Below are 26,522 nucleotides of genomic sequence, written 5' to 3' on the forward strand. Positions count from 1 at the left end.
AATCAAGATGCGTAGCCCTGTTTGTCTGTAGCAGTAGAAAAGAGCAAGAGTCCAGTAGCACCTATAAGACTAACAAAATTTGTTGCAGGGTATGCTGGGGCAGCACCAGGGTTTTTGGCGCTCATGGCCAGCTGGCCGGGCGCCCCCCCTGCACTCATGCACGAGCGGGCGCGTCAGCCTGCGTCATGTCACGCATGACATCATCATGGGAGTGCACGTGCTGCCGCTGGCCCAATCGCTGTGGCAGGCGGCTGTAACAGTGCGCGGGTAGCCTCCGAGCTCTCCCGCTTGGTTGCCTGCACCGCCACAGATGCCTGCCCGCGGCTGCTGCGCCCGGCTGGGGGCGTGTGCTGGCAGCGGTGGCGGTGGGGCGGGATAGAAGGCTGCGGCTCTGTGGCGTGCACGCCTGCCCCCCCCCCCCCGTGCCCCCTCCGGCACTCTCTCCGGCACCCCGCGCCTGAGGCCACCGCCTACCTGGCCTCAATGGGCCGCCGGCCCTGAGGGTATGAGCTTTCATGAGCCACAGCTAACAAAATTTGTGGCAGGGTATGAGCTTTTGTGAGCCACAGCTCATGTCTTCGGATACAAATATTTGGGATCTGAAGAAGTGAGCTACGGCTCACGAAAGCTCATTCCCTGCCACAAATTTTGTTAGTCTTATAGGTGCTACTGGACTTGCTCTTTTCTACTGCTACAGACTGACTCGGCTACCCATCTTGATCCATCTCTACCGACTACAATTACCAGCACGCAATGGTGTAAGGCCTAAAAAAAAATTCTCACACGAGCAGTCAACTACAACTCCCGGCATGCAAAGCACCATTTCCCCAATCTCGTAAAATGACGGCGCGTGTCTCTTTCCTTCCAGGGACTTGTAGTTTTATCTCGGTATCCTAGAGACGCCGTTAGTGTATAACGGTTTCCCCCGCCCTTTTTTCAAAGCGGAAGCGCCGCCGAGCAGGCGGAAGGCGGGTTTTTGTCTCGGGGCCGGGGGCTGGGCCGGCGTTGCCAGGAGTCGGAGCCGCGCTGCTGTGCGCCTCGGCGGGCGGGGAGCCCGCGCTCTTCCCGGCCGGTGGAGTTCGTTCTCGGGGAACGCAGAGGCGCATCTACCGGCCTTCGTTTGGAGGTATGGTGGAGGAGGAGAGGATAGTACGGGGAAGGGCCTTGTGCTCGCATTGGACTCTTTCTCTTCAAAGTTCCCAGCTGCAAAAATTACGGGCGAGCTTAGAGAATGGTCATGCATTATCATATAATAAAAAGCAAGGCTAAATGGACATGAATTTCCAGCAGCTGTATTGCACTTAATTGTTTTTAAGTATCATATTAAGAAACAGCGGTATGTTTAACAGTGTACGACGTGTGATCATTTTAGTGTTATTTTTTAAAACAAGTGCGTGAAATAATTGCCTACTTTTGCGGTCATGCACAAGGGTTGCTGCGTTACGCTTAGAAAAAAAGCACATTAAAATGAAAACATAATATTTTATTAAATAAAGCGAGGTGGAATTAGAACAATATACAGCAGTCCTAATAATACACGGAAATGTTGTAGACACCAAAATAATGATATACACAGCCTATGCTGCATATTGTAGTCATGTTAAGTGTATTTTTAAAAATAATCAGTGTGCTATAAAACATTTATGTATTATTGCGTGTCATTAGAGCTATTGCATATCAGTGTGGCATGCAATATTTATTGTTACAACTGTTATATATCTCCTCTCTCTGGTTTATTTCATGAAACAATACAGTATTTGTACATGACTGAAAAAACACAATGTGATCTGTTACTATGGTGTTCGTTATTATTTTACTGTGGCTTTTAAAATGTTAATAAGGTGGCATAAGATGTTTGTGTACTGCTGTGCATTATTAGGGCTGTTCTGTTTATTTCATTTGCTTCCTTCCTTCCCTTTGAAAGGAGGACCCAAAGTGTCTTACAACCACTACCCTGTGAGGTAGGCTAGGCTAAGAGTGTGTGAATGGCCCATGGTCATCCCAGCAAGTTTCACTGCAGATTCGAACCTGGGTCTTCCAGGTCTTAGTTCAACACTAGCCACCACACCACTCTAGTTTTATCGCTCTCGTTTTATTTGCTTCCCCCGCCCAAACACAAAAGCCCTTGCTTCTGTGACTTCAGTGGAAGTCTGTAGCAGGATGTGTTTATAGTGGGGGACCTGAACAGGATCACTTGCTCATTATTGTATATTAAACTGCAGCTAATGGGGTTGGATTCAAATTTGACTGCCCAGAAGTTCCATCCTAAGCAGAATTATATCCTTCTAAGCCCCTTAGTGGACTGGGACCAGCATCTCACCCTGTGTTCCCCAGAAGCCATTCAGATCAATGGACAAACATCTCTTGGTGGTCTCTGGCCCCAAAGAGGTCCGCCCTGCCTCAGCTAGGATCAGGGCCTTCTCGGCCCTGGCTCCCACCTGGTGGAACTCTCTCTGTGGAGACTTAGACCTAGCAAGAATTGTTATCTTTCCGCTGGGCCTGTAAGACAGAGATGTTCTGCCAGGCGTATGGTGATTGAGATGGGTGGGCCTCTTGCCACATGGGGGCTTACCCCCATTCTGTTAACATCTGATAGTTCTGTTAACATCTAATAGTTGGCCATCTGGCCCCATGGATTGCTGTTTGGGTTGTGCAATATGTGTGTTGCTGTCTTTCAGAAATTGAATTATATATTAAAAATAAATAAATAAATTGTATTATATATTTATTGATGTTTTTATCTGGTTTTAAATTAACATGTTTATGTATTTTATATGTGTTGCATTCCTCTCTCAGCCTGTTTGTGGGGAGAGCAGATTAGAAATAAAATAATAATATGTAATTCTGTTTAGGATGGAACTATAACCATGCTGTGGCTGCCTCTTCTGCAGGGCTGTATTATTCATAAGGCTGACTAGGCTGAAGCTTAGGGGCCCCACAGGGACTAGGGGCCTATCAATTTTTTTTTTGCTGAGGCATTGTTACCTGTGCCCTAAGGCTCCAGTGGTTAAAAACACTTTACACTCTGCGCCATAGCAATACATGTACATACACAGGGCTCATTTTGAGGGGGAATGCACAGGAATGCAGTTCCCCAAAGAAGTCACATGTCAGGTGGCCCCGCCCACCTGACTTGGCCATTTGGGGCCCGTTTCGGCCTGGATTGGGGCTGAAATGGTCTGGATCGGGCCTCTGACGGGGGGGGAACACTCTCCCACTCAGCGGCGGCCCTATCCTGACCATTTTGGGCCCCTTTTTGGCCATTTTCAGCCCCTTTTTGCCATTTTGGTCCCAATTTCAGCCCTGAATGGCCAGGATTGGGTCCAAAACAGCCAGGATAGGTGATGTCCGGGGGTGTGGCATATGCAAATCAGCCATGCTAATGACACATTTCTGGTGACGTCAAGGGGGTGTGGCATATGCTAATGAGTTATGCTAATGAGTTCTTCCAGCTCTTTGTCTATGAAATGACCCCTGTACATCTATCTGTCTGTGTGTCTATCTATCTATCTGCACTCACACACACTTATAAGTATATATGAATAGAATTCTTCTGGAGACCCCCAATATGGATATAGGGCTATGTACTGCTGTCTAGTACCTACCGTACCAAGGTCAGGCTGTCATCTGTAGTGGGGAGAAAGGCTGAAGTGCCGGAGGGGGCACGAAATACCTGAAAGCCTAGGGGCCCGGCCATGGGTTGATACGGCCCTGCTTTTCTGGTTTTTTAGGTCACTTTATTTTCTGGGTTAGGAGTCAGGGAAGTGGTGCAGGAGCAATGACAGTGTTGAAGCCAATCTGGAATTTCTGCCATCTGATTGGAAGGCCTTCTGAATTTAATCTCATGCTTTTGGGGGAGGATAGGGGGCGGAATAGAAGATGTGAGATTGCCGAGCTTCAAATTCTCTTCCCAGTCACTCCAGAAGTCTTTCATTGATTTGTACTTTGTGCTTTGCCTCTCTGGTACCCTTTGTTGAGGTACTTTACCTGTCAAAGAATATGAACATTTAAGAGAATACCAGAATCCATTGTTTCAGAACACTCCAGTTCGTTGTCATTCCCCAGAACAAGCTGCAGTTTTGGGGTGTCTTTGGAATTTTCTAGCCGCTAGCGGAGGACTCTTAACAATTGTGTAGCATTGGTTAAGATGACACTGATAGAATGATTCATTGTCTGGAAACTATCATTGTTTAATATTTCCAGTATACATGAGAAACATCCAGCAGTGTGGACTTTTTTTTTAAAGAGGGGGGGGAAGTGCATTTTTAGCTGCTATGTTTCCATTTTGGGTTTCCCTCTCCCATTTACGTCTTTCAGATTTTCTGCAGTAATAAATGCTTGTGCTTTTATTTCATTTTAACTTATGTTATTTATCATCTGCCTTTCTCACAGAGATTCAAGGCGGACTATAAATAAACAAAAGCACGTAAGTCAGTATAATCAATGTACAGCTTAAAAATTCTTGAAAACATAGGGTGGATTTATTCTATGTGATGGAAATGATGAGAGGAGAAATAGGGCTCTGCTTTGTTGGAGGTTCTCAAATGGGCAGTCGTCTGTCTGGGATTGAGCTAGTTTTTGATTTTCTGTATTGAGCACAGGGTTGGGCTGAATGGCCTACAAGTTGGCTAGGAAGGCAAGGAAGGGAATGGCCCTAGCTGTCTAGAAGTGCCACGAGCATTAGCTTATTGCCACGTTATTGTTCTGTTTTTTCTACACCCAGCTTAACTGAATGGAGATGGAGGACTATGAGACGTTCTGTGCAAAACACCTGGCGAGGCTCCAAGGAGAGCTACTGCAGGGAGAGATGCCTCCAGTTGCTCAGCACAACAACGTTTCCCTGATTCAGTTCCATGGCGTTCCTGTGCTTCCTCCTCTGGTAAGATGTCTTTAATTCAGAACTTTATATATCTAATAGAAAAAGAATGCTTTGGTAGAAGGAACTTTCGTAGCATTAATAATCTTACTGTGAATATGTTGCTTTGTTCCAAAACCAAATGTTTTTGTATATCTTATTAAAAAAATAAATTTTAAATTTTATAATTACAGAACTGTATTTAGCCATGTGTTATGTGCCATCAAGTCATCTCCGACCTATGGTGATCCTATGAATGAGAGACCTCCAGAATGACCTAACATTAACAGACTTGCTCAGATCCTGCAAATTGGAGGATGTGGCTTCTTTTACTGAGTCCATCCATCTTGTTTTTGGTCTTCCTCTTTTCCTACTGCCTTCCACTTTTCCTAGCATTATTGACTTTTCCAGAGAATCTTGTCTTCTCATGATGTGACCAAAGTACGATTACCTTAGTTTTGTCATTTTAGCTTCTAGGGAGGATTCAGGATTGATTTGATCTAGTACCCACAAAGATCGATGGGTTATTTTTATCAATATAGATTGTTAACTTTTTTTTGTATGTACACTTCAATCTTATCTGTTGGCTCTATTTTTACGCAAAAGAAGCTTATTAAAATAAATAAGTGAAGGATGTCTGCGCTGATGATGAATCACAACCTCTTATAAGCAATTGTTACTGCAAACGACTTCATAAATATTATCTTTTTCAATCCCCTTACTGTGTTTTGCAGCTTAGTCTTGAGAGAAAAAAGGAAATCCATCAAGATAGACAAAAAGCATTGAACTTTGAACTCTGGAGGCAAAATTCCAGGAAAAGAATTTTGCTGAATCGTGTTCAGGAGATTCTGGAAAATGTGCAGGTGAGATAAACTTAAAACAATATCGGCAGAAATAACAGCAATGGTCTAAGAACTTTGGAAGTGAATAAGCTTCTGTCTTAAACTGGTTCCTGCTAGCACTTTGGGCTCTGAAGGCTTTCAAGCCACTTTATTTTTACACTGTTTAACCTTAGCTATGGTAAATAAGGTGAATTATTAGTGTAATGTTTGAGTCACATTGACTTGGAAGTAAAATTTATACGATCTGAAGAGAAACCACAGTATTCTTATTTGGACTGTTTGTTTTCTTTTACCGTTATTTGCTAAGGCTTTGAGCCAATGCAATAAATTTTATGATTATGATGACTTGGAAGTAACATCCACTGAAATTAGGCCTCCAAGTAAAGAAGTTTAACTGGGCTCTGTGAGTGCTAAATATTGGGGGCTGTGACTCATAGATATTAGAGCCAATGCAGATCAACTACTGTTTCTGTCAGTTTAAAGTATGAAGGCAATTGCAACTCAAAGACTTGCTTTTCTGTCTGTTTAGTTAGGTTTTGACTCAATTGTAACAAAAAATGTTAGACCAAATGAGTCACTTAGGTAAATCTATGCCAACAGGGGAACAGAAGCAAAAATAGAAACACGCACACACGCTGATTTGGTCACAAGGAAAGCAGGTTGTTTACCAGATTCTAATTGCTTTTACTTGTGAGTCATAGTGTATACATATTTCTTCTGTACTAGCAATATAAAACTCTGTTGGCATAAAGGCGGTTGTGGTAGCAGAAAGCTCTGAATTGATATCGTTAGAGTCTTTGACAGTATAATAAAAGAGCGTTTTGGTCTTGTAGCAAAACCATATAGTGCCTGAGTGATCTTGCTTGCTGAATGGACAGTGTGTTCAGGTTGTTGAGCTGGAATAATACTAGGGACCAAACATGAGCTGTTGAACTTCATGCTGTGTTAGTGTGTGCTTAGTAACTATCACCTGGCTTGGGATTTGAAAGTTATGGCAGGAGCCCTTTGTGGACGTTAAAGCACAAACTATTCAGCTTTCTTTCTGCACCCTCTGTAGCTTTTGTGTTTGACTACCCCTCACCTCCTAGCCAAATTAATAACACCATTTGAGGTCCATTAATGCAAGTTGTGGATGGGATTCAGAGAGTTTGTAGAGATGCACATGGAGGATTGTGCATAGCAGGAAATCATTCCAATGTGTTTTCTTTAGCAATACTCGTGCCCTATCAAGCTGCTTTTGAACTCTCCAGTTAAAAACATACCGCTGCAGGTCTATTGAGTGTAGAGTTTGCATGATTTTGGGATCTTGGATCACATATCTAGGGGGTTAAGTTTTAGGTGGGCAGCTGTACTGATCTGCAGTAGAAGAGCAGCGGCGCCTTTGAGACCAACAGGATTTTCAGAGTGTAAGTTTTCAACAGAGCTCCCTTTTTCAGACACAAGCAGGAATAGAAGGCTCAGGGATCTCCGTTCCTACTCATTTCTGAATGTTAGGGATTTTTTAATCTTTCATCCATTATGAGTGCTATTGAAGCAGGCCTACACACATTCGAGGGAACATTCTTGCTTAGCTAAGCAGTCTCATAGTTAGAAAGACGGGGTAAACTTACAAGAATGTCAGCATTTTCCTTTCCACTAATCAAAATATAGCCTTGGAAAGCAGTCTATTATAAAAACCAAACTGTAAGAGAAGGCGCCAAACCTTTTGACATGTTTATATCAAGAAGTATTTATTGTCTTGTCATCCAGACCCATCAGATGCCATAATTCCCAAAAGACAGCATTTCCAAAGAATTGTTTGTTTAAAATCCTGTGTTAACCTTTGATCTTTCATTCTGTAAAAAATTAGCTGGAATAAGTATATAAGACTCTCTGCTGTGACTATTTTTTTATGCATATGTCGGAACATGGCATTGCATCTGGGTTTTGTTATAATAAAACTCATTTATCTTTATGAATCACTGGTTTTTGGTGTCTTAGTTAATGTGGGCAACAGCTGTTGGAAAAAGTAACCTGAATGCCGAGTACCTTTGGGAAATTTTTCCTTAACGCTGAAGAAGCAATCTCTGACTCTTGAGAGCTTACGCTCTGAAAATCCTGTTGTTTTCAGAGATACCACTGGGCTCAAATCCTGCTGTTCTAATGGTTAGGTGGTTGAGTTGCAAATCAGCACTGCTGGTTTGAATCCCACTGCTGCCATGAGCTCAGTGGGTGGCCTTGGGTAAGCCACTCCTCTCAGCTTCAGATCCGTAGTTGTATTGTGAGGATAAGAATTACACTGACTTTGTTCACCATTCTGAGTAAGGCACTGATCTGTCTAGAAAAGTGGTATATAAGCTGTTGTTATTATTGTTGTTATATTTGTGTTGCCTCAGTTCACTTTTACTTTTAAAGCATCTTATCAGATTTTGCTTATATCAATGAAGAATGCTTTTTGTTACTTATGCTCTGTTTCAGCATTTCTTCAACTCTTTATTGGATTTCTGCTGGTTTTTAAATCTTTGCAAATTTGCATGTATATACCCTATTATATGTGTATCGAAATGTCTTTGAAATTAATTGTACTGACCCACACTGTGTAATCCACCTTGAGGCTCAGTGAGAAAGGCGGACTGTAAATAAATGTTGGTGACTCTTTTTCTCTATAGATGAAGAAATTGTCCAGTCCGAGTGATTTAGGTCCCTCAGGGATGGAGAAAATTTGTTCTGATTTAGAACCTCAAGTGTTTAATGGCTTTGTAACTGAATCAAACAGTGTTTTGCCAAGCTCTACTGCTCCCTGTGGTTCTACAGAGCCTCAAAAGATACTGGAAGCTCAGCGGGCAGATAACCAGGTTGTATTTAGTGGGAACTCACTAGGAGAAACAGAACAGCTTGTCCCTGATAAACAAAAGGATGTTTGCCCTCACCTTTCTGAAAAGAAAGTTTGCCCAGAAAGTTCATTCGCCATTCCAAGCAACTTGCTTCCTTCAAATGAGACTGCAAAGCAAGAGAACGTTGAAATGGTGTCGGCTGCTGTGGAAGCCCCAGATCCTTACGTAATGAGTCTCCAGAATCTCTTGAAGAAATCGAGGGAGTATATACAGAGGGAACAAACCAGACGTAGCATGAGAAGCGGTTCCAAGAGAAGCGTCAGTGAAAGCCTTTCAGATAAAGAAAATGATGCGGTGAAAATGAGTGACTCCATGAAAGAGAGAGGGAAGTTAATGGGCAGGAGTTACACGCCAGCGACTCTTGATAAGCCAAACCTTACTTCTCTGCAAGGCAACTCTGTCCCCAAAAATAGCACGAGGATTGTAGCATCACCCAGTTTTTCTAAAGTGGACATACCTATGAGATCCGGAACACCACCTGTGCGGGATTCAGATTCAGATGAAGACTTTAAAAATACCTCTCTGTTTGATCATGACAGCAGCATTCTCAGAAGCCTTACAGGTTCTTACTCGAAATTACCCAGTCCTGAGCCAAGCATGAGCCCCAAAATGCATAGAAGGCGCCCAAGACCTTCTTCAATGGGACACATAGTCATTAACAACCCTATAAATGCCTATGAATTAAGCCCCAAAGAGAAGGGAAGAGCTGTGGGATTGATTGGCTACTCGGCTGGTGACAAAACATTTGCCTCGGACCCTGTGCCAAAACTGACTCCAGATTTTGCTCCAGTTTGCTCCAGCAAAACGCACGCTTTCCACAAGAGTGCTTCGGACATCTCTGATGAATCAGTAGCTGTCAAGCCAAATCAAGTCTGTCAGCTTCAAGTTAGTCAGCAAGAAAGTGGAGGGTTTCCAGCCAGTACCGTAGCAAGAGGAGGAGAGTTAATGACCCTGGATGGTAGAGGGGCATCAACAACTTGCTTTTCAGCTGCAAGCCTGCAAGAGCCCCCTGCAGTCAGCAGCCCCATTGCCTTGCAAAATGCAGTGAATGCTGGTGGAGCCAAGCAGGTTGGCTTGCCAGACAAAGCCAAATGCAGTGCAGCCACAGAACTTAATAAATCTTACGATGTCGAAAGCCCTTCTCCATTGCTGATGCAGACCCAGCACTCGCAGCAGACAGACACCCCAAATGCAGGAAACGAGCAGAGCTTGGAAAACGGCTTTGAAAAGGTGAAGCGGAGGCTTGAGCTGGATGCCGATGGCATACAGAAGGAAAATGTACCTTCCGTCATGGGGGCAGGCACCAGCGATCCAGAGAAACGGTGGTCGCAGGACCCGAGGGGGCCAGCAGGACCAGCTTCCACTGCCAAGAACGAGACGCATGGCAGAGGTTCCAGGGGTGAGAATACAATTTGCATTAAAGCCTGGTTTGAGGTGGGTTGGAAATGTTCAGAAGGTACTCTTAAAAACACCTCTGCTGAGTTCATATATGACAGGGGTAAGTCCTGTTGGATTCCAAGGGGCTTGCTTCTAAGTAAGCCCCTGCTGGACTGCGACCTTAGAGTACCATCAGAATCTGTAGGTGATAATTGATTAAAGACTTCCTGGGCCGCCATAACAACTGTGATTGTTTATATCTGTTCATCTTTTGATATCTATGGGACAACAGTTTCTTTTGTCCCTTTTATAAGAACTTTCAGTTAGAAATATGAGTTCAAAACTTTGACAGTTACAAGGTCGTGTACTGTAGCACCTTTAAGACTAACCAATTTTATTGTAGCATAAGCTTTCGAGAGCCACAGCTCTTGAGTCCTGTAGCACCTTTAAGACCAACCAATTTTATTGTAGCATAAGCTTTCGAGAGCCACAGCTCTTGAGTCCTGTAGCACCTTTAAGACTAACCAACTTTATTGTAGCATAAGCTTTCGAGAGCCACAGCTCTTGAGTCCCGTAGCCCCTTTAAGACTAACCAATTTTATTGTAGCATAAGCTTTCGAGAGCCACAGCTCTTGAGTCCCGTAGCACCTTTAAGACTAACCAACTTTATTGTAGCATAAGCTTTCGAGAGCCACAGCTCTTGAGTCCCGTAGCACCTTTAAGACTAACCAACTTTATTGTAGCATAAGCTTTCGAGAGCCACAGCTCTTGAGTCCCGTAGCACCTTTAAGACTAACCAATTTTATTGTAGCATAAGCTTTCGAGATCCACAGCTCTTGAGTCCTGTAGCACCTTTAAGACTAACCAATTTTATTGTAGCATAAGCTTTCGAGATCCACAGCTCTTGAGTCCTGTAGCACCTTTAAGACTAACCAATTTTATTGTAGCATAAGCTTTCGAGATCCACAGCTCTTGAGTCCTGTAGCACCTTTAAGACTAACCAATTTTATTGTAGCATAAGCTTTTGAGAGCCACAGCTCTTGAGTCCTGTAGCACCTTTAAGACTAACCAATTTTATTGTAGCATAAGCTTTCGAGAGCCACAGCTCTTGAGTCCCGTAGCACCTTTAAGACTAACCAATTTTATTGTAGCATAAGCTTTCGAGAGCCACAGCTCTTTAGTCCCGTAGCACCTTTAAGACTAACCAACTTTATTGTAGCATAAGCTTTCGAGAGCCACAGCTCTTGAGTCCCGTAGCACCTTTAAGACTAACCAATTTTATTGTAGCATAAGCTTTCGAGATCCACAGCTCTTGAGTCCTGTAGCACCTTTAAGACTAACCAATTTTATTGTAGCATAAGCTTTCGAGAGCCACAGCTCTTGAGTCCTGTAGCACCTTTAAGACTAACCAATTTTATTGTAGCATAAGCTTTCGAGATCCACAGCTCTTGAGTCCTGTAGCACCTTTAAGACTAACCAATTTTATTGTAGCATAAGCTTTTGAGAGCCACAGCTCTTGAGTCCTGTAGCACCTTTAAGACTAACCAACTTTATTGTAGCATAAGCTTTCGAGAGCCACAGCTCTTGAGTCCCGTAGCACCTTTAAGACTAACCAATTTTATTGTAGCATAAGCTTTCGAGAGCCACAGCTCTTGAGTCCTGTAGCACCTTTAAGACTAACCAATTTTATTGTAGCATAAGCTTTCGAGAGCCACAGCTCTTGAGTCCTGTAGCACCTTTAAGACTAACCAATTTTATTGTAGCATAAGCTTTCGAGATCCACAGCTCTTGAGTCCTGTAGCACCTTTAAGACTAACCAATTTTATTGTAGCATAAGCTTTCGAGAGCCACAGCTCTTGAGTCCTGTAGCACCTTTAAGACTAACCAATTTTATCGTAGCATAAGCTTTCGAGAGCCACAGCTCTTGAGTCCTGTAGCACCTTTAAGACTAACCAATTTTATCGTAGCATAAGCTTTTGAGAGCCACAGCTCTTGAGTCCTGTAGCACCTTTAAGACTAACCAACTTTATTGTAACATAAGCTTTCGAGAGCTGTGGCTTATGCTATGGCTCTTGGAAGCTTATGCTACAATAAATTGGGTTAGTCTTAAAGGTGCTACTGGACACTTTACTGTTTTGCTACTACAGACTAACATGGATAACTTCTCTGGATCTAAAGTCGTGTACTATACATTTTGTATTAAAATCTTGGATTCTTGCCTGGAATTTCCACAAGTAGAAAAGTTTCTATCAGCAGAATGCAACTTCCTTACCTTCTCCCTCTACTGCAGCCCACAATGCCCTCCCCCCAAAATGCTACTAACAGGGAATTGGAAGTTTGCTGCAGGATAGAGGTTGGCGAAAAATATCCCTTCTGCCCGTGGGCTTTTAGGTTGGATCTAAGCCCGGATCCACACCTCCTTTTAGTTAGTTCAGTCAAGCATGCCGGGGGAGTACAGGCCCTCCAGTGTGCAGAACAGTGACTGTTGAATCCCTTTCAAAACATAACGGATTGCAATAAAAATTATAATTGCGACAACTTAAAAACCTGTACCAAAATCAGTTTTTCCCCCCGATAAGGTTAGGGTATTTGTGGGTGTCATAGGGAAGGGAGTTTCTAGGACTGTCATTGGGCCTGGAAGGAGCTGATCTGTTCTCAAATGGTAGCATTTCCTCTGGCTCAGGCAGTCTTCAACCAATCCTGGGAGCAGCAGAAGGGCTTCTTGCAGCAGTAGAAAGCTCTCTGTGCTTGCGCAAAGGGCAGCCATCTCCAGGACAGATCTATAGGATTTAACCAAGTTGCTGCTTTTGACCACAGTGTTTGCACAGTGCACTCTTAGTGTAATACTTTCCAGACAGCTATGTGCCTGGTACTGTGTGTCTTGGGTCAAACTTAGCAGTTTATTTACTTAAATTGGTGGCTGTCGTCAGCTTACCCCACCCTACTCACTTACGGGTTGTAAGTGCCCTTGTTCCCTAGCTCCTCCAAAATCCATCCCTGCCTTAAAACAAATGCATTCTCACGTTCTCCTTCTTGGCTGTGATACTATGATGGATTATACATGTGTATGGAAGCAAGGACTTTTTTTTAAAACCAAGACTGCTGAGATTTGCTTCAAGGTAAAGGCCCTTGGCCGGCAGAAAGGCCAGAAATTCAGTGTCAGGAGCATCAGTCTGTAGAATTAAACACTGGGGTAGCTGCTACAAGGATCGTTGGGATTTTAGGCCTTTTTGGAAGAAACAAATGTCCATTGCAGTCTTAATGCGAGTGTACGTTGTTTTCTTTCTTTAGAAGAGGAGGCTCTGCGAATAAAAATGCTGGCTTTGGAAGAAATGAGGAAACGACTGGAAGAGCAGCATGCTCAGCAGCTCTCGTTGCTGATCGCGGAGCAAGAGCGAGAGCAGGAAAGGCTGCAGAAGGTGAGGGGCCGTGGTTGTTGCAAGGTCAGAGCCAAGAACTTTGACCCAGGCTCCAGTTCAAGGCCAGTGGTCTCCTGTCTCTGCTGTTTGGTCCAAATTACTTAGCAGATCTGAAAGGAAGGCACAGCAGCCCTGAAAAACACCTGGCTGCAAAGCCTGCGTTTGGGTCTGCAGGTACAGCAGCCCTTCTTGCCTCTACAAAAACACAGCCAAGTCAACATCAGGGCTGAGTCTGCTGCCTATTTTAGTCCTGCGATGGAAGAGGCTCCCGAGGGAAGGAGGCATAATTAATGTACACTCACAGCTTTCAGCAGAAGGCAAGAAGAGCAGTTGGGAATTCTTTTTGCCTGGAAGAGGCAGGCAATTACCAGAGTTGTCTTGAGGTTGAGCTGATGTAGGTGCAATAGTAAATAGGCTGAAGGGGTAGCCAAGGACATGGGAAGGGGTGGGATTGTTAGCAGTCAGACCTGCTCTTCACGCTGAGAGGGCAGTTTATAGATATGACATATCATAAACCCCTTCCTCATATGCCATAAATCCAAGGCACTGCCTGGCCCAGAGCGGATGCCAGCTGGACAGGAGCTTGGAGAATTGCCAGAACCCAAGTCAGAGGCGGTTGACTGAGTGACTGCCCTCCACGCGCCAGAGAGATGCAGACATAACGAGGCTTCCTGAGAAAACCCCTGTCTAAGCTCATCAACGCCTTCCTATACTTCCCTTCACAGTTTACCCTAATCAAAGCTATTAAACTTACCTGACAGCTCTTTCGTGTCCAGTGCTTACCAGGTCAATAAGCAGTATTCTCACCTATAGTCTATCCCAGATAGGAACCATCAAGCTTTTTAAATACAAAAGCAGAGGCTAGATGGCCATCTAAGAGCAATGCTTTTTCTGTGAGCCTAGGCAGATCATGAGAGGGAGGGCAGGAGGGGCTACATGAGTGCTTAGTTCTTGTGGCCCCTTCTTACATGGCCAGGGTAAGACCAATCGCCGCCTTGGGGTCAGGTAGCAATTTTCCCCAGGCCAGTTTGGCTAGGGATCTTGACAGGTCGTGTTAAAGATCTATCCTTACCAAGGGAGGCGTATTAATTGGCTCCCAAAATGGCGTGCTAAGCAACGTCTAGCCTTCTTACTGAATGTACCACATATAGACTTAAAAACAGTAGAAAGAATCCAGGGTCCAATGTACCATGATCGTATTCTACTTACATTCTTTCCCCCAAGGTTACCAAGACTTATTTTGGCTAAAAGCAATTTTCTACAAATATATGGAATAACTCCCTTAAAGCACCTCCGTGACCCAATAGTTAAACCACTGGTTCCATTAAAACGTTTCATCTCTGAAAGGAGGAGTTGCGATAGCAAGATGAATAGGTCTAGTGACAACATCGACCTATGTAAAGATTTACCACCATCTTTAGACCAGAAAAAGGAATCTAATGAAAGGGAAGGCAAGCAGGGAAAGTCGTCGCCCAGCAACAGAAAGGAAACTAAAGAAGTAGGGATCTTGACAGTGTTTTGCTATCTTCTGGGCCTGGTCACTGTGATTAAAATAAAGACATCACTAGATGGGCTCATATGGCATGTTGTAGGCCACGATAACACATCAGTCATTTTCTCTCATTAAACTGCCAGTGGTTCTCCAGAATCTCAGATGCAGAAAAGTGTACCTGAGATACTTTAATTGGAGATGTCAGGGGTTGAGCTTAGGACCTTTAGCATAGGAAGTATGTTTCACCATTGAGCTATGGCTCCTTTCCAGACTGTAGCTCTCTTTTTATGCCCACCGATGAGATTCTTCCGAGCCTTCGTGTCTGTTCTACTGATGGTCGTTGCTCTTTCCATAACACCAGGCGTGTTGGTATGTTAGCCAAGCAAATAGGTCTGAGCTTGTGTAACAGCTTGTGGGAGAAGAATTTCATTGCTGGAAGACACTGTATATGACAAAAAGGATTGCTGGGATGACTGGTCTCCAGTCTGTTCCAGGAGTTAGCCTAACAGCACATGCTTTTCAATAACTGCCCATAACAGGTAGCAGAGGGTTCTGTGCTGCTATTGTTTAAAGCAAGATGTGTGCCTAGTGCATGATTAAATAATGTTTGTAGGCTGTAACCAATCATAAGCTGTGTGGTATGTTTTCGCCAATGACAGTAAAGTATTTATGTAGTCAAAATTATATCTGCAAATATAATGTATATATATATCTGTTCCAGGATTAGGTCAAAGCCTGGAACAGACTTAAGACAAGACATACCAGCAATCCCTCCTCTCACATAGTGTGTCTTCCTGCAACACAAGTCTTCTCTCCCAAGCAGCTTCTGCTTTCACAAAAGCAGCACGGTCTCTTGAAGGCAAGGCAAAGCCGTGTTATTCTTCACTGCAGCTTCTGGGAGAGGATTTTGAGGGGGGGGGTGGCCTCTTAGTAAAAAGAGTGGATTTTTGTTAACCTTTTCTTCTGGTCCAAGTGCATCTTAAAGACCAACCAGATTTCCAGGTTATAACTTTTGAGAGTCAAAGCACCCTTCACCAGACTCTTGAAAGCTTATATTTTGGAAATCTTGTTGGCCTTTAAGGTGCTACTAGATTCGAATCCTGATCTTCTACTGCAGATCTGAATTTTTTCCCTTCTTGTTCAGCTTTCCTTTGGAGACAATGTACAGGGCATGATTAATGAAGATTTGCCAAAAAAAAAAGCCTTTCTCCCCAAATGCTGATGATTCTTTGCTGTAACCAGATCTCTGGTTTCCCTCCATCTGCAGGAGATCATCGAACAGGAGAGAAGGCTAAAAGGCGAGAAGACTGCTGTAGCAGGAACAGAGATCCCTCCGATTGCCATTAGCTGCGGGGTGGATTTGGAATGGAGGAAGATGAGCGACCCTCGCTTGTTGGAATCTGTGCTGACTCAAGTGGAAACACTCCATAATGCAAACTCTGAGAGCGCTGGTAAAGATGGAAGGGGAATGTGTTGTCGGTTTTAGTAGGTAACTGAGCTTAAATAATCTACAAACGGCAGCATTAGGTTGTTGCTTTTTTATTGAGTTTTGACTGTTGTCCACGTACAGGTATTAAGAACAAAATGCAGTGCTAGATGCAAAGCTGTGTTATTTTGAAGTGTTGTGGGGTTCCACATTAAAATCCATAATGCAAGATGGGTAGTGTTATGAATGATTGTTCCTCTTCAGGACAGTATGAACAAGGAATATAATTAATTATATTAATTAAGTTTTCCCTCTGAATGGCCATTTAGCTTTAATCATGATCTGTTCTATATTTGGGTAGGCTTTGTCAATGCCAAGCTTGGGTCCGTGGCTGACTCTCCGTTCTACCTCTGGGAACCGCCCCCAAGTGGGAAGTCAGTTTCAGCAACCAGATCAGTCAACAGGAGCAAAATGAGATGGTCTCAGGTGGGCAGTCAAGTTTTGTGCTGGCTTTTGCAAAAGCCTTGCTAGGGCAGTAAAGATGTGAAACTTTCAGGGTTAGTCATTCATCGGTGGATCTTTAATTAAAAGCCATACATGTAATCTATTTATTTTTTATTTTCACATGTGTTATGCTAAAGGCATTTCTTATTTTCTATTTGATATATTCTATGCTTTTCTGTGAAACGTAAATAGGGGCTACCACTGCACAAGATATGGGCAAGCAGACTGGGGTTCCATTCATTAAAAGACTTCTATACTACTGGCTGTCAGCTTGTGGCAAACCCAAGGCAGCTTGGGAAAAAATGCCTTAAACCACTCAGTATAAAAAAGCCCCCAGACTTCAGTTATCCCATTCTTTAAAATCCAAAGAATGTAAAAATCCTAAATTCTAAAACCAGGAAACCTGAATCCCTCCCAATTGACTAATTAATTTAGATTTAGTGCCCTCTTGAAGGAGACCATTTTACGTAGCCGGTGGAGAACTGGGGTAGAGGGTACAGCCCTGGTCTCCCCCAGTAGCCCTTTCCAGAGCTCCACCAATCACTGAAACCGCTTTGGAGCCAGCCAAGCCATCACAGTCCTCACGGTCCAATAGCATGGTTTACTCTTTTGAGAGCCAGGCCCACACCATTACTGTTAGTTTATATGTAAGGGACTCTTTAGCAACATGATACAATCCTGGCTGCCTGCTCTCTCTCCAAGGTATATAGTCCTGAGATGAAGAGGAAGTTAAACAAGATCTCAGCTCTGGCCAAGGGATTTCTGACGCGTAGGCTCTTGCAGACAGAGAAACTGAAGCATCTCAGGCAAACTGTTAAAGCAAGTATCTTTCTGCAGGTGGGGTGGGTGTGTGCATGAGCGCCTGCTCACAGACACAAGTGTCCTTGACCCCAGCCGAGGCTCTCTTTGTGTTCTGCCTCTCTAACAGCTGCTGCCTGTCCAGGGCAGGCATTCCTTTCTCCTGTTTCTCTCTCTTGCCTGTGCTTCCCAGCTGTTACTCAACAGACTGTCTTTTTTTCCTCTATCACTGCTCTTTCCCGCCTGCTCCTTGTGTTCCATTTGTTAGATGTCTAATTCGCCTGGGTCCCCTGCTGTGCAGATTAGAACCCCCTGCCCCCATGAAGTGGGGTACAGAGGGGCATTCGGGGATTAGGGTGGGTTTTTTTGCAAAAAATATGAAAACATCTTCAAACATTTTCAGGTTTTTTAAAAAAAAGATGTCTGCACAGACATTGAGTGAGAGAGGGAATAAAACCCAGTTGGCATCTTGGGTTGCCTATCAAGCAAAGATGCCACGCAAAAAATATCAGAGGGAAAGGTTTAGCTGGGAGGGCAGGCTGATGAGGCAGATTGACGAGGGAGGGGAAGTTGGGTAGGTAAGCGGGGAGGAGAGGTAACTGTCTTTCCATTGCTTACTCATGCCTCTTGTGTGCTTTTTTTTCCTGCTTAGGATACAATGGAGTTCATGAGAAACTTTCAGTCCGAAGCACCGTTAAAGAGAGGAAATGTTTCTGCTCAAGATGCGTCCTTGCAAGAACGAGTGGCGGCTCAGGTTAGGGATATAATCTGATTTGTACACAAATGCATGGTGATAGACTTGAGAAATTTGAAAGGGTTTTTGAAAGCTGACCACAACCCTGGCTCTGTTCAAATATTGTGCAAAATGTAGGTTTGAACTCAAACCATGGTTTGAACTTCAAGATGTACAGGCAAAACCTAGTTCAGTGCTGGATGAATTGGCTTGTTAAGACAAGCCAAACAACCCCTGTGGCACTAGCAGCACTGCAAGGCTTTTAATCTCGAGTTGGGCCTTGGCGAAAACGGCAATCTTCTGAAGTGTAAGCTTGTCCATTCATTGTCTTCTTCACTAAGTAGCTCTTTGGCTGCCAGCCACTTGGTTCCGCTTGCTCCTGACTGCCAGTGACCCTTTAGCATCACAGCCCTGGGAACTTTTCTATTGAGTTAAATAGCCACTCAGCTCCCATGCGCTGCTGCTGCTCTGCTTTTCATTTTTCCACTGTTTGGTGCAGGGGCCTCTAGAGCAACAGGCCATAACAATGGTTTCAGGTGAGACATCATGTTTGCCCAGACCTGGATGGCCCTGGGTAGCCCAATCTCAGAAGCTAAGCAGGGTCAGCCCTGATTAGTACTTGGATGGGAGACCACCAAGGAAGTCCAGTGTCACTACGCGGAGGCAAGCAATGGCAAAACCACCTCTGTTTATCTCTTGCCTTGAAAATCCTACAGCAGAGGTCCCCTACCTTTTTAAGCCTGCAGTGCTTTACAAATCCCAGTTAAAATTACTTATATTTTGTTTCACCAGTGTTTCACCTATGCATTCCTGTATTATAGTTCTTTTAAAATTTCTGCTGTTTCCCTATTGTATTGTTTATTGAATGTCCCAGGTGTTGATCATATGTACTTACACCTTGTAATCCGCCTTGAGTGACAGTGAGAAAGGCAGACTATTAATAATATAAATAAGTAATGGTTTTGGTTTCTGGATCACTGGAAAAGATGGGTTTGCCAGCTGACATCTGGATCTCACTGTGATCTGACATTCTAAAAGGTGACGAGACTTTGCTGGTTGGAATAATATGGAACCTTTCAAGGTTCCAGGAATTCTGCTGTCTGGCAGGCATTCTCTCCCTCCGCCCCCAAATTCTATATGCCAAGTCCCTAAATGGTCTCCTGAAGCACACAAGAGAATCTCTGGATATTTGTGCTTGGCTGAGTTCCTTTATCCTGACCTACAGAGACTTCAGAGAGTAACCAGGCTTCTTTCTGGGTTACTGTCAGCCCTGCTTAAGTAGTTGCAGGGCAGACCCTTGTGAAGTTTGTTCAGACTGGGGGGGGGTTACGCTCTGTGTCTCCCTCTGAAATATGAACTTGAAATGTTGTTGCATGTCATGGAGGCGTGGTGTTCTGTTTTTGTTTTCCCCCAGCTCAGAGCAGCTTTGTATGAAATCCACGATATATTTTTCAAAGTGGAAGTGTCTGAGAGGATGAATATCCTGCGTCACGACCGGGAAGTTCGCAAGGAGAAAATGCTACGGCAGCTGGTGTGTTGTGACATTGGCTCGTTCTGTGTTGGTTCTTAAGAGTTTGTATAATGGGAAGAGTGAGTTGATTGTGGCCCTGATCAGCAGCTTGTAGGTAGAACTAGGGGAAGAGCCCTGGCTCAGTGGTGGAGAATTTGCATTGCATGCGGAAGGTCTCAGCTTTGATCCCTGGCATTTCTGGTTGGAGGCATCAGGTAGGAGGTGATGTGAAAAACCTCGACTGAGTTGCCGCTGTCACTTGGAGTAGACAAGACGGGCCTTGATAGGTTTAAGGTCTGACTATGAGTAAGGCAGCTTTGGGTGTTTAGACCTGTTGCCCTAATAATTTAGCAGCTATTGGTCAAAGACTTTTAAAAATTTTTACTTTTTTTATCCCACCATTTCTTCAAGTTGCTCAGAGTGACTCTTTGTGGTAATGTCTAATTTTTTTAAAAAAAATTGCTCATATCCTTCACTGGAGGTTCAGGATGAGTTGATAAAGTATGAAACTATTTGACTTGAGAGTATTGTTATATTAATTTAGGCAAGGCTAAAAGTTGCTTTTGAGCACAAGAAGTAAGACCTGCTTTTCTCTCTCTCACTCTTTTTTTGAAGGATAAAGCAAAAACCCCTAAAGAGAGAGTGACACTTTCTACGGCCACACAGAAATCTCTGGATAGGAAGAAATGCCTGAAGTATGTGGGGAAATGGTAAAAGAAGTACACTAGTGTATTACATAGCTGCGTATGGCCAAGTGTGTTGTCCAGATGGTCTGTTCTGCTTTTTGAGTTTGTTGTTATTTTGAAAAACAGTAACAAAATTTCCCCTGAAAACTTTCTGATTGATGGTTGTTACGGAGTATATTGAAATTCCAGATACTTGGAATTCCTATTGGCTGCATTCCAGGACCCGCTGTTGATGGAACACAGTTTGATCATGTCATCTGAATGAAAGAGGTTAAGCAATGGGGGTTTGTTGGCCAACACAGCTGGATTTCAAACTAGGGTTTGGAGCTGTTAATTACAGTTCCCACTCATTGTGGCTTTGTGCCATCTGAATTCACAGACCACACTTGGTGGGATCACGTTGCCTTTGGAAGCCATTTGGTTACATAGGCAGCAGTATAGGGGTGGTGTTTTCCTTGGTTGGGAGGTGGAGGCCTAAACTGACAAACCAATGTTTATGCGTAGACCGGGACTTATTACTGTCACTAACTTGACTTTGTTGCACAAAGTATGGTTATTGTAATGTCTGAATATACCCTCAGTCATAGCAGTTCAAGATGCACCCTCATGTACAATATAAATTTACTTAAGCAAACCAATGCTGTAGCTTTCATAAACAATTTGAGATTCTTCCAAAATTTTCAGAAAAATTAGAATGTGTTCTGTACTGATAATCAATATTCTGACTATCCGTTTTAGATGGCTTGTTGATATAGTAAGTTGGATAAAAGTGTTCTTTTCTTCAAAGGTGTGTTTACGTATACTTTTTTTTTTGCATCTGTAGGGCTACGGAAATAGGCATGTCACATAAAAAAACAATAGTGAAACAAAAGACTCCAGAAAACAGGTTCGTGTAAAGAATTCTTTCTCAATTGTTGTACTGTTTCTATTTGAGACTTCAAAATTATAATCAAAACGGCATGTAATTGTGAAATTCAGATATTAAACATTGTTTCTTCCTTCCACAGAGTTCTTCAGCCAAATCAGGGACAAAATGCTCCCATTCAAAGACTGCTTTCCAGGCAAGGGTAAGACCACGGTTTAAGACGAAATATTTTCAGCAGCATCACCTTTCTTTAGGGTTAAAAACAATAGCCAGTTCATTGTTCTCAGGTGGATTGTGGGCTTGTTTCTTGAACAGCTGCAAACTATGAACCAGCTGTACAAGGGGAGGAAAAGTTTAAAAAACAACTTGAGATAAGTAGTGTGTGCACGTGTGTGTGTCTGCTGTTCAAAGAGGGGGGGGAAACCCCATCAGATCAGGGTGTGCTCAAGATGTTGAGTGTATCTGAAGTAGCTCTCTGGATCCCAGCCTAAAACGGCTATCATGCTTATCCCAAATCTCAAAATGGGTCTTTCTTTTTCTTTCATTGGACTAAGTGGTGGTAAAGTAGCAACTGCTTCTGTCCAAAGGAATGGCCTCTGCCATCTGATATCCTGTGTCTCTTGTGCAATTTGTGTAATGAAAGGAGTGATTTGGGTTGTTTGGGGGAAACACGAGCTTCATCCCAGTGCCATTCTGAGGAGTGTAAAATTCAAAACAGCCTGTGCAAATATTTCCTAAATGTGCAGCCATTGATATTCTCCGCGCTTGAGGCAACGTCTAGCATTCCATTCAGATTGGCTTAGTAGTCATGTAGGTTTTTTGTATTGTTTTTAGTTCAAACTTGTACTTTTGTAACCCATTCTCTTCCATTGAATTTGTCTTCCATTAATTGAACCAGAATCTGTTTCTAAGGATCCTGTGGACAACCCAGTACATCATTTTTAAAATTGGGAGGGGAGTATAGTTACGATTTTTAACAAGGAAGCTCTTGTGGAACTGCCAGTTAATAGGAAATCTACATTAACGTGTTTGGAGAGGACTTCGGTGTATGGTGTTGAGAATTTGGCACATTTTCTAAAAACCGGTGTAGCATTTCAGCTTTGATGCAAATGACTTATCCTTTTATATTCAATTAGAACCCCTAAGACCTCAGTGAAAGGGGCTGAGCAAAATATAAAGAAGCCTTCAGAGAGCAGTGTGTCTAACAAGGCCCGTTCAGGTGTGTAAAAATGGGTGCTTGGATCTCATTTAACAAGGAAAAGAGTAAGTTGCTTGTATCAGATAACAAAGTTTGAGTGGCATATGCTTTTCCTCTTTGCTACCCTGGCTATGCGCTCGCTTTGCTATACTAACCATGGTTGGGAATTCTTGCAAAAACAAGTTCACCAACTGTGCATGAATAGGTAAAATAGCTTGTAAACACCACTGTTGTCACATTTGGAGGCAGAGCAAGTTGTATATTTTTTAAAAGATGCATGAATTCCAGCATTGTATATTAAAAATAGCTTACCTTTCCTAACAGGTTTTCTATCAAATATTCTTGTAGGATGGCCTCTAAATCATGTGCTTTATCCACGTACATGGGTGGAGGGGAAAATGTATATTGTGTATTTTGGATACTAACCCTGGTGCACACTTTTTGTCACATGAGAAAATATGGCTTTAAAAAAAAGAATTAGCAATATGGCTTGTTTGTTATCCCTGCTGGTGTTACTTGGAAGGTGAAAAAATATTTAAACTGTGTTCTGTTTGGGCATCTGGCTTGCCTTAGTGGACATTTCACAAGCTTTGTAGAAAAGCCTCTCTACTGTAAAGTGTTGCATTTTGGGAAACCTTTTAAAACCAAGCGCTTTGATACCCCGTGTGAACTATTTGGGCATCTTAGATCACTCCCAAGAATCTTCATCAGCATATTGGAATTCTGTGTGGAAAGGATTCTCTTAAGTATAGATGGGTCATAAACCACTGAATTACACCATACTTGTTTCCTCTTTTTATCCAGCTTGAACATCACAATTGTTCACTTTTTTGTTTAAAACTTTTAATTATGTGTATTATGTAATTCCAACCCTCAGTTACACTTTTTATTATTATTTTAAAGCACTGCCATTCTGAATTTAGACCCATGGATACAGCATGCACAAATTACTCAAATTCCTGGGCACATTGTTAGAGGAATTTTTGTCAGAAGCTTAACAAAAATGGTACTGAATGATGTTTGTGAGTTTCAGGTATTGCCTCCTGTTGCCCCTCAAATGCCTAATTCAGCAGTTGTTTTGTTCTGAAGCCATTAACATGATATTCTTTCAAGCTCACTTTTTACATGGTGTATTTATGTATTTATTTACGTGCTGTGTGGTTTTTTCCCCTCCGACCTCAGCTGTCTACAACTTACAAGTATTGAAATGCTGTGTGGCTAGAACTCCTCTAAAAACGTTCCTGGGTTTGGATACTCTCTTGTAAACTAACTGTGGGCGTCTCTTTCGGTTAGTGTGCGTTCTGCACGTAGTCTGAAAGTATGGGTTACTGATGCAACGACTATAGTAAGAGTCTCATTCTAAATATAATTGCTGTGCATTTTGCATTAATAAAGCCTTTCTTACCACGGACCTGCTCTGTTTTCTGGAGTTTTGCTATCGCATCCTCAGAAATGGCTGCTGCTTCAGCTTGGCAGAAGAATCCTTGAAAGCGACTGTCCAGCATCTCTATTTTTTTTTAGTACAATATATTTACAGATTCATTCCCTTCAGTAGGTTTTGAAGCTATTAATGAGTTACCTTTATTAAAATATAGCCCCTTAAAAGAATAGCATTATTAAGAACATTTCTGTTTGTGTGTTAATACTGCTTGCTTTCCTTTGCCAGGAGTATGTGCAAGAAGAATCCAAAGAAAGAAGCCAAGTGCTGTGACAACTTAAGGCGGCAGCATTCCCTCGGCTAAAGGAGGCAGCTTTGATTTATCTGTACATGTTCTGCATTGGTTCAGATCTTCCAGCTGGTACACACACGGATAAGTTTAGAGGAGCAAACATATACTTCATAATATTTTGCATAGATTTCTAAGAGGTGTTCCATGGAGTGGAAAAACAACAAATCAGGCAACAGACTTGAGCATTCTGCATGTTTTAACTCTCCTGTATCTACAGCTGTGTTATGTATACCAGTAGTATACACTGTACACACTCAGGAAGAATGCTATACTGTAATTTTACAGAATTGTTTTTGGAAAATTTGAATCTAAACTGCACTTTTTAATTAAATTGTTTTTTTATTATTTATGGACATAATAGCGGCCTTTATAAATCTCCAACAGGCACTTATAGAAAGAACCATGGTGTGGGATTTGCAGCCATAGAGACACTGGTTCGACCACACAACCCTCTGCTCTTTCATGCTTCAGCCCCACTGAAAATCCCATGTGCCTGATCTAGGTTTAGTCACCAGTATGTTGGCTTAAGCATTTGTGGATGTCGCGGTGGTCCTCCTGGCAGCATGAATGCTGGCTGTGCTTCCTTCTTGCCTTGGCCTTGCCTCCATCATGCTGTGCAGATCTTTTAAATCGGGGCTGTGAAATATATTTGAATATGCTCCTTAAGAGCTCCATCTGTGCTGTGGAATCAGCAGTCAAGGTTTTGCTTCCTCCCCAATAAACCCGAAAAGGACAAGATGTAAATAAATGTAAACAGTGACAGTTCTCCAGATTTGTTTTTACTAAATACTTGCCTCAGTCACTTAAATTATTATTTTTTTTAAGCCAGAGTGTCTTATTTTGCATTTCTTTTTAAGACTGATAGGTTTTTGGAAGATGAATTTTGGCTAGTTAATTGAAGTGAAGATACTCAAGTGCTGAATGAAGTTTGCAGAATGCCTGCTTTCTCAAATAGCCTCGGCCCTTTAAAATACTGCTTGTTTTCACAGAAAGTGTAAACTCTTAAACTACCAAAACTACATCTGAAAAAGGGAATTAGTTATTAGAAACTTAACTGTTGCTTAGATATTGATGTGGCTCAGAGATATGGAACCAAAAGGGTTGTGTTGTAGAGAGTGTATATACTTCAACTGTTTAGCTAGTAATGGTGCCGTTTTTAACATAGTAAGTGCGTAGAAATTGGTTAAATGTGAATGTCAAATTGGTAACAGTGGTAGGCTTCTTTCAGAAACTTCACATCTGGCAACATCATGGTTGAATTTACAATAGTACACAGTGTAACTATTGTAAGTTAAAACTGGATGAAAAGTTCATTCTGCAGCTTAATTAATTGGGTATGGAGGGTTGGCAGCACACTTACTGTGGGCATCTTCTAATGCCCTTTACTTATATATCATGCAGTATTTTAGACTCTTGGTTTGGAGCGTAGAGCGGGAGCAGCAACGCTAGTGCAGAAGAACGTTTTTGCAAACTGCTCATCAGGTCTTCCCGCCCTGAGGAAGGCTTTCCTTTCAAAGGCTCCTTATGGGCTAATTTGTGCAGCACAATGCAAGCTTTTCTAATTATTTTTATTCCCAAGTAGTTTTTAGGTCTTGAATTGTTTGTTTAATGCTTTTTGCATGACTTGAATGTTTTCCTTAGAGGTGTACACAAATGGAGGTGGGGCTTAACAGAAGATTTGGCAAGCTAAATTCAAGGAATTGCTTGTAAGTAGGAAATACCCCACAGGTTACTTGATAAACCAGTGCTAAAAAATATCGATAAAGCCTTGTTCATAAATCTGTTTGTGCGTATCGTGGTGGTAACTTAGTTTCAACCTGACACAAAAATATGCAGACCAATTAATTTTTTTCTGGTATCCTAATTATACTGTTTTCCTTTTTGAATTTAAAAGTCTGTACTAAATTCTCCGTTTTTAAAAAACTCTCATAAGGCCTTCTATTTAAAAGTGCCAGGACTTTAAAAGCAATCTGTTTTGTATTTATTTATTTTAATTTTCAGTTTAACTTTTTAATTTTTTTTAATGTAATAAAGTGGTATTTTTGTACTTTTTGGTTGTCATCTGTCTTGCTCTTGTTTTTTTCCCTTAAACGTCTTGCACAGTAAACTTTTTTTTATCTTTAAAATGTGTCCGTGTATGGCTTTTCCCATTGAGTGTTTCAACTCAGATTTGTAAGTGGCTTGCCTCAGTTATCACCCTTTCAAGTCTACCAA

General features: G+C 42.5%; 1 protein-coding gene across 4 annotated transcripts; it reads left to right on the top strand.

Annotated features, from left to right (window-relative positions):
* The first annotated feature begins 993 nt into the window (after positions 1 to 993).
* On the top strand, positions 994 to 26,522 carry CCP110 (centriolar coiled-coil protein 110). Of its 4 annotated transcripts, none has more exons than XM_054995480.1 (15): positions 994 to 1,126; positions 4,724 to 4,879; positions 5,590 to 5,718; positions 8,346 to 9,969; positions 13,239 to 13,366; positions 16,126 to 16,309; positions 16,646 to 16,770; positions 17,491 to 17,607; positions 18,239 to 18,340; positions 19,734 to 19,850; positions 20,445 to 20,539; positions 21,339 to 21,401; positions 21,523 to 21,582; positions 22,517 to 22,599; positions 24,245 to 26,522. In XM_054995480.1, exons 2-15 carry the CDS (start codon positions 4,733 to 4,735, stop codon positions 24,295 to 24,297), a joined length of 3,027 nt encoding a protein of 1,008 aa, XP_054851455.1. In that variant the 5' UTR covers positions 994 to 1,126; positions 4,724 to 4,732; the 3' UTR covers positions 24,298 to 26,522. The 4 variants fall into 4 exon arrangements, with proteins under 4 accessions (XP_054851455.1, XP_054851456.1, XP_054851457.1 ...); XM_054995481.1 differs by having other exon boundaries at positions 20,445 to 20,524; XM_054995482.1 differs by lacking the exon at positions 22,517 to 22,599.

Source organism: Eublepharis macularius, chromosome 12, assembly GCF_028583425.1.
Source record: "Eublepharis macularius isolate TG4126 chromosome 12, MPM_Emac_v1.0, whole genome shotgun sequence".
Classification (NCBI taxonomy): domain Eukaryota; kingdom Metazoa; phylum Chordata; class Lepidosauria; order Squamata; family Eublepharidae; genus Eublepharis; species Eublepharis macularius.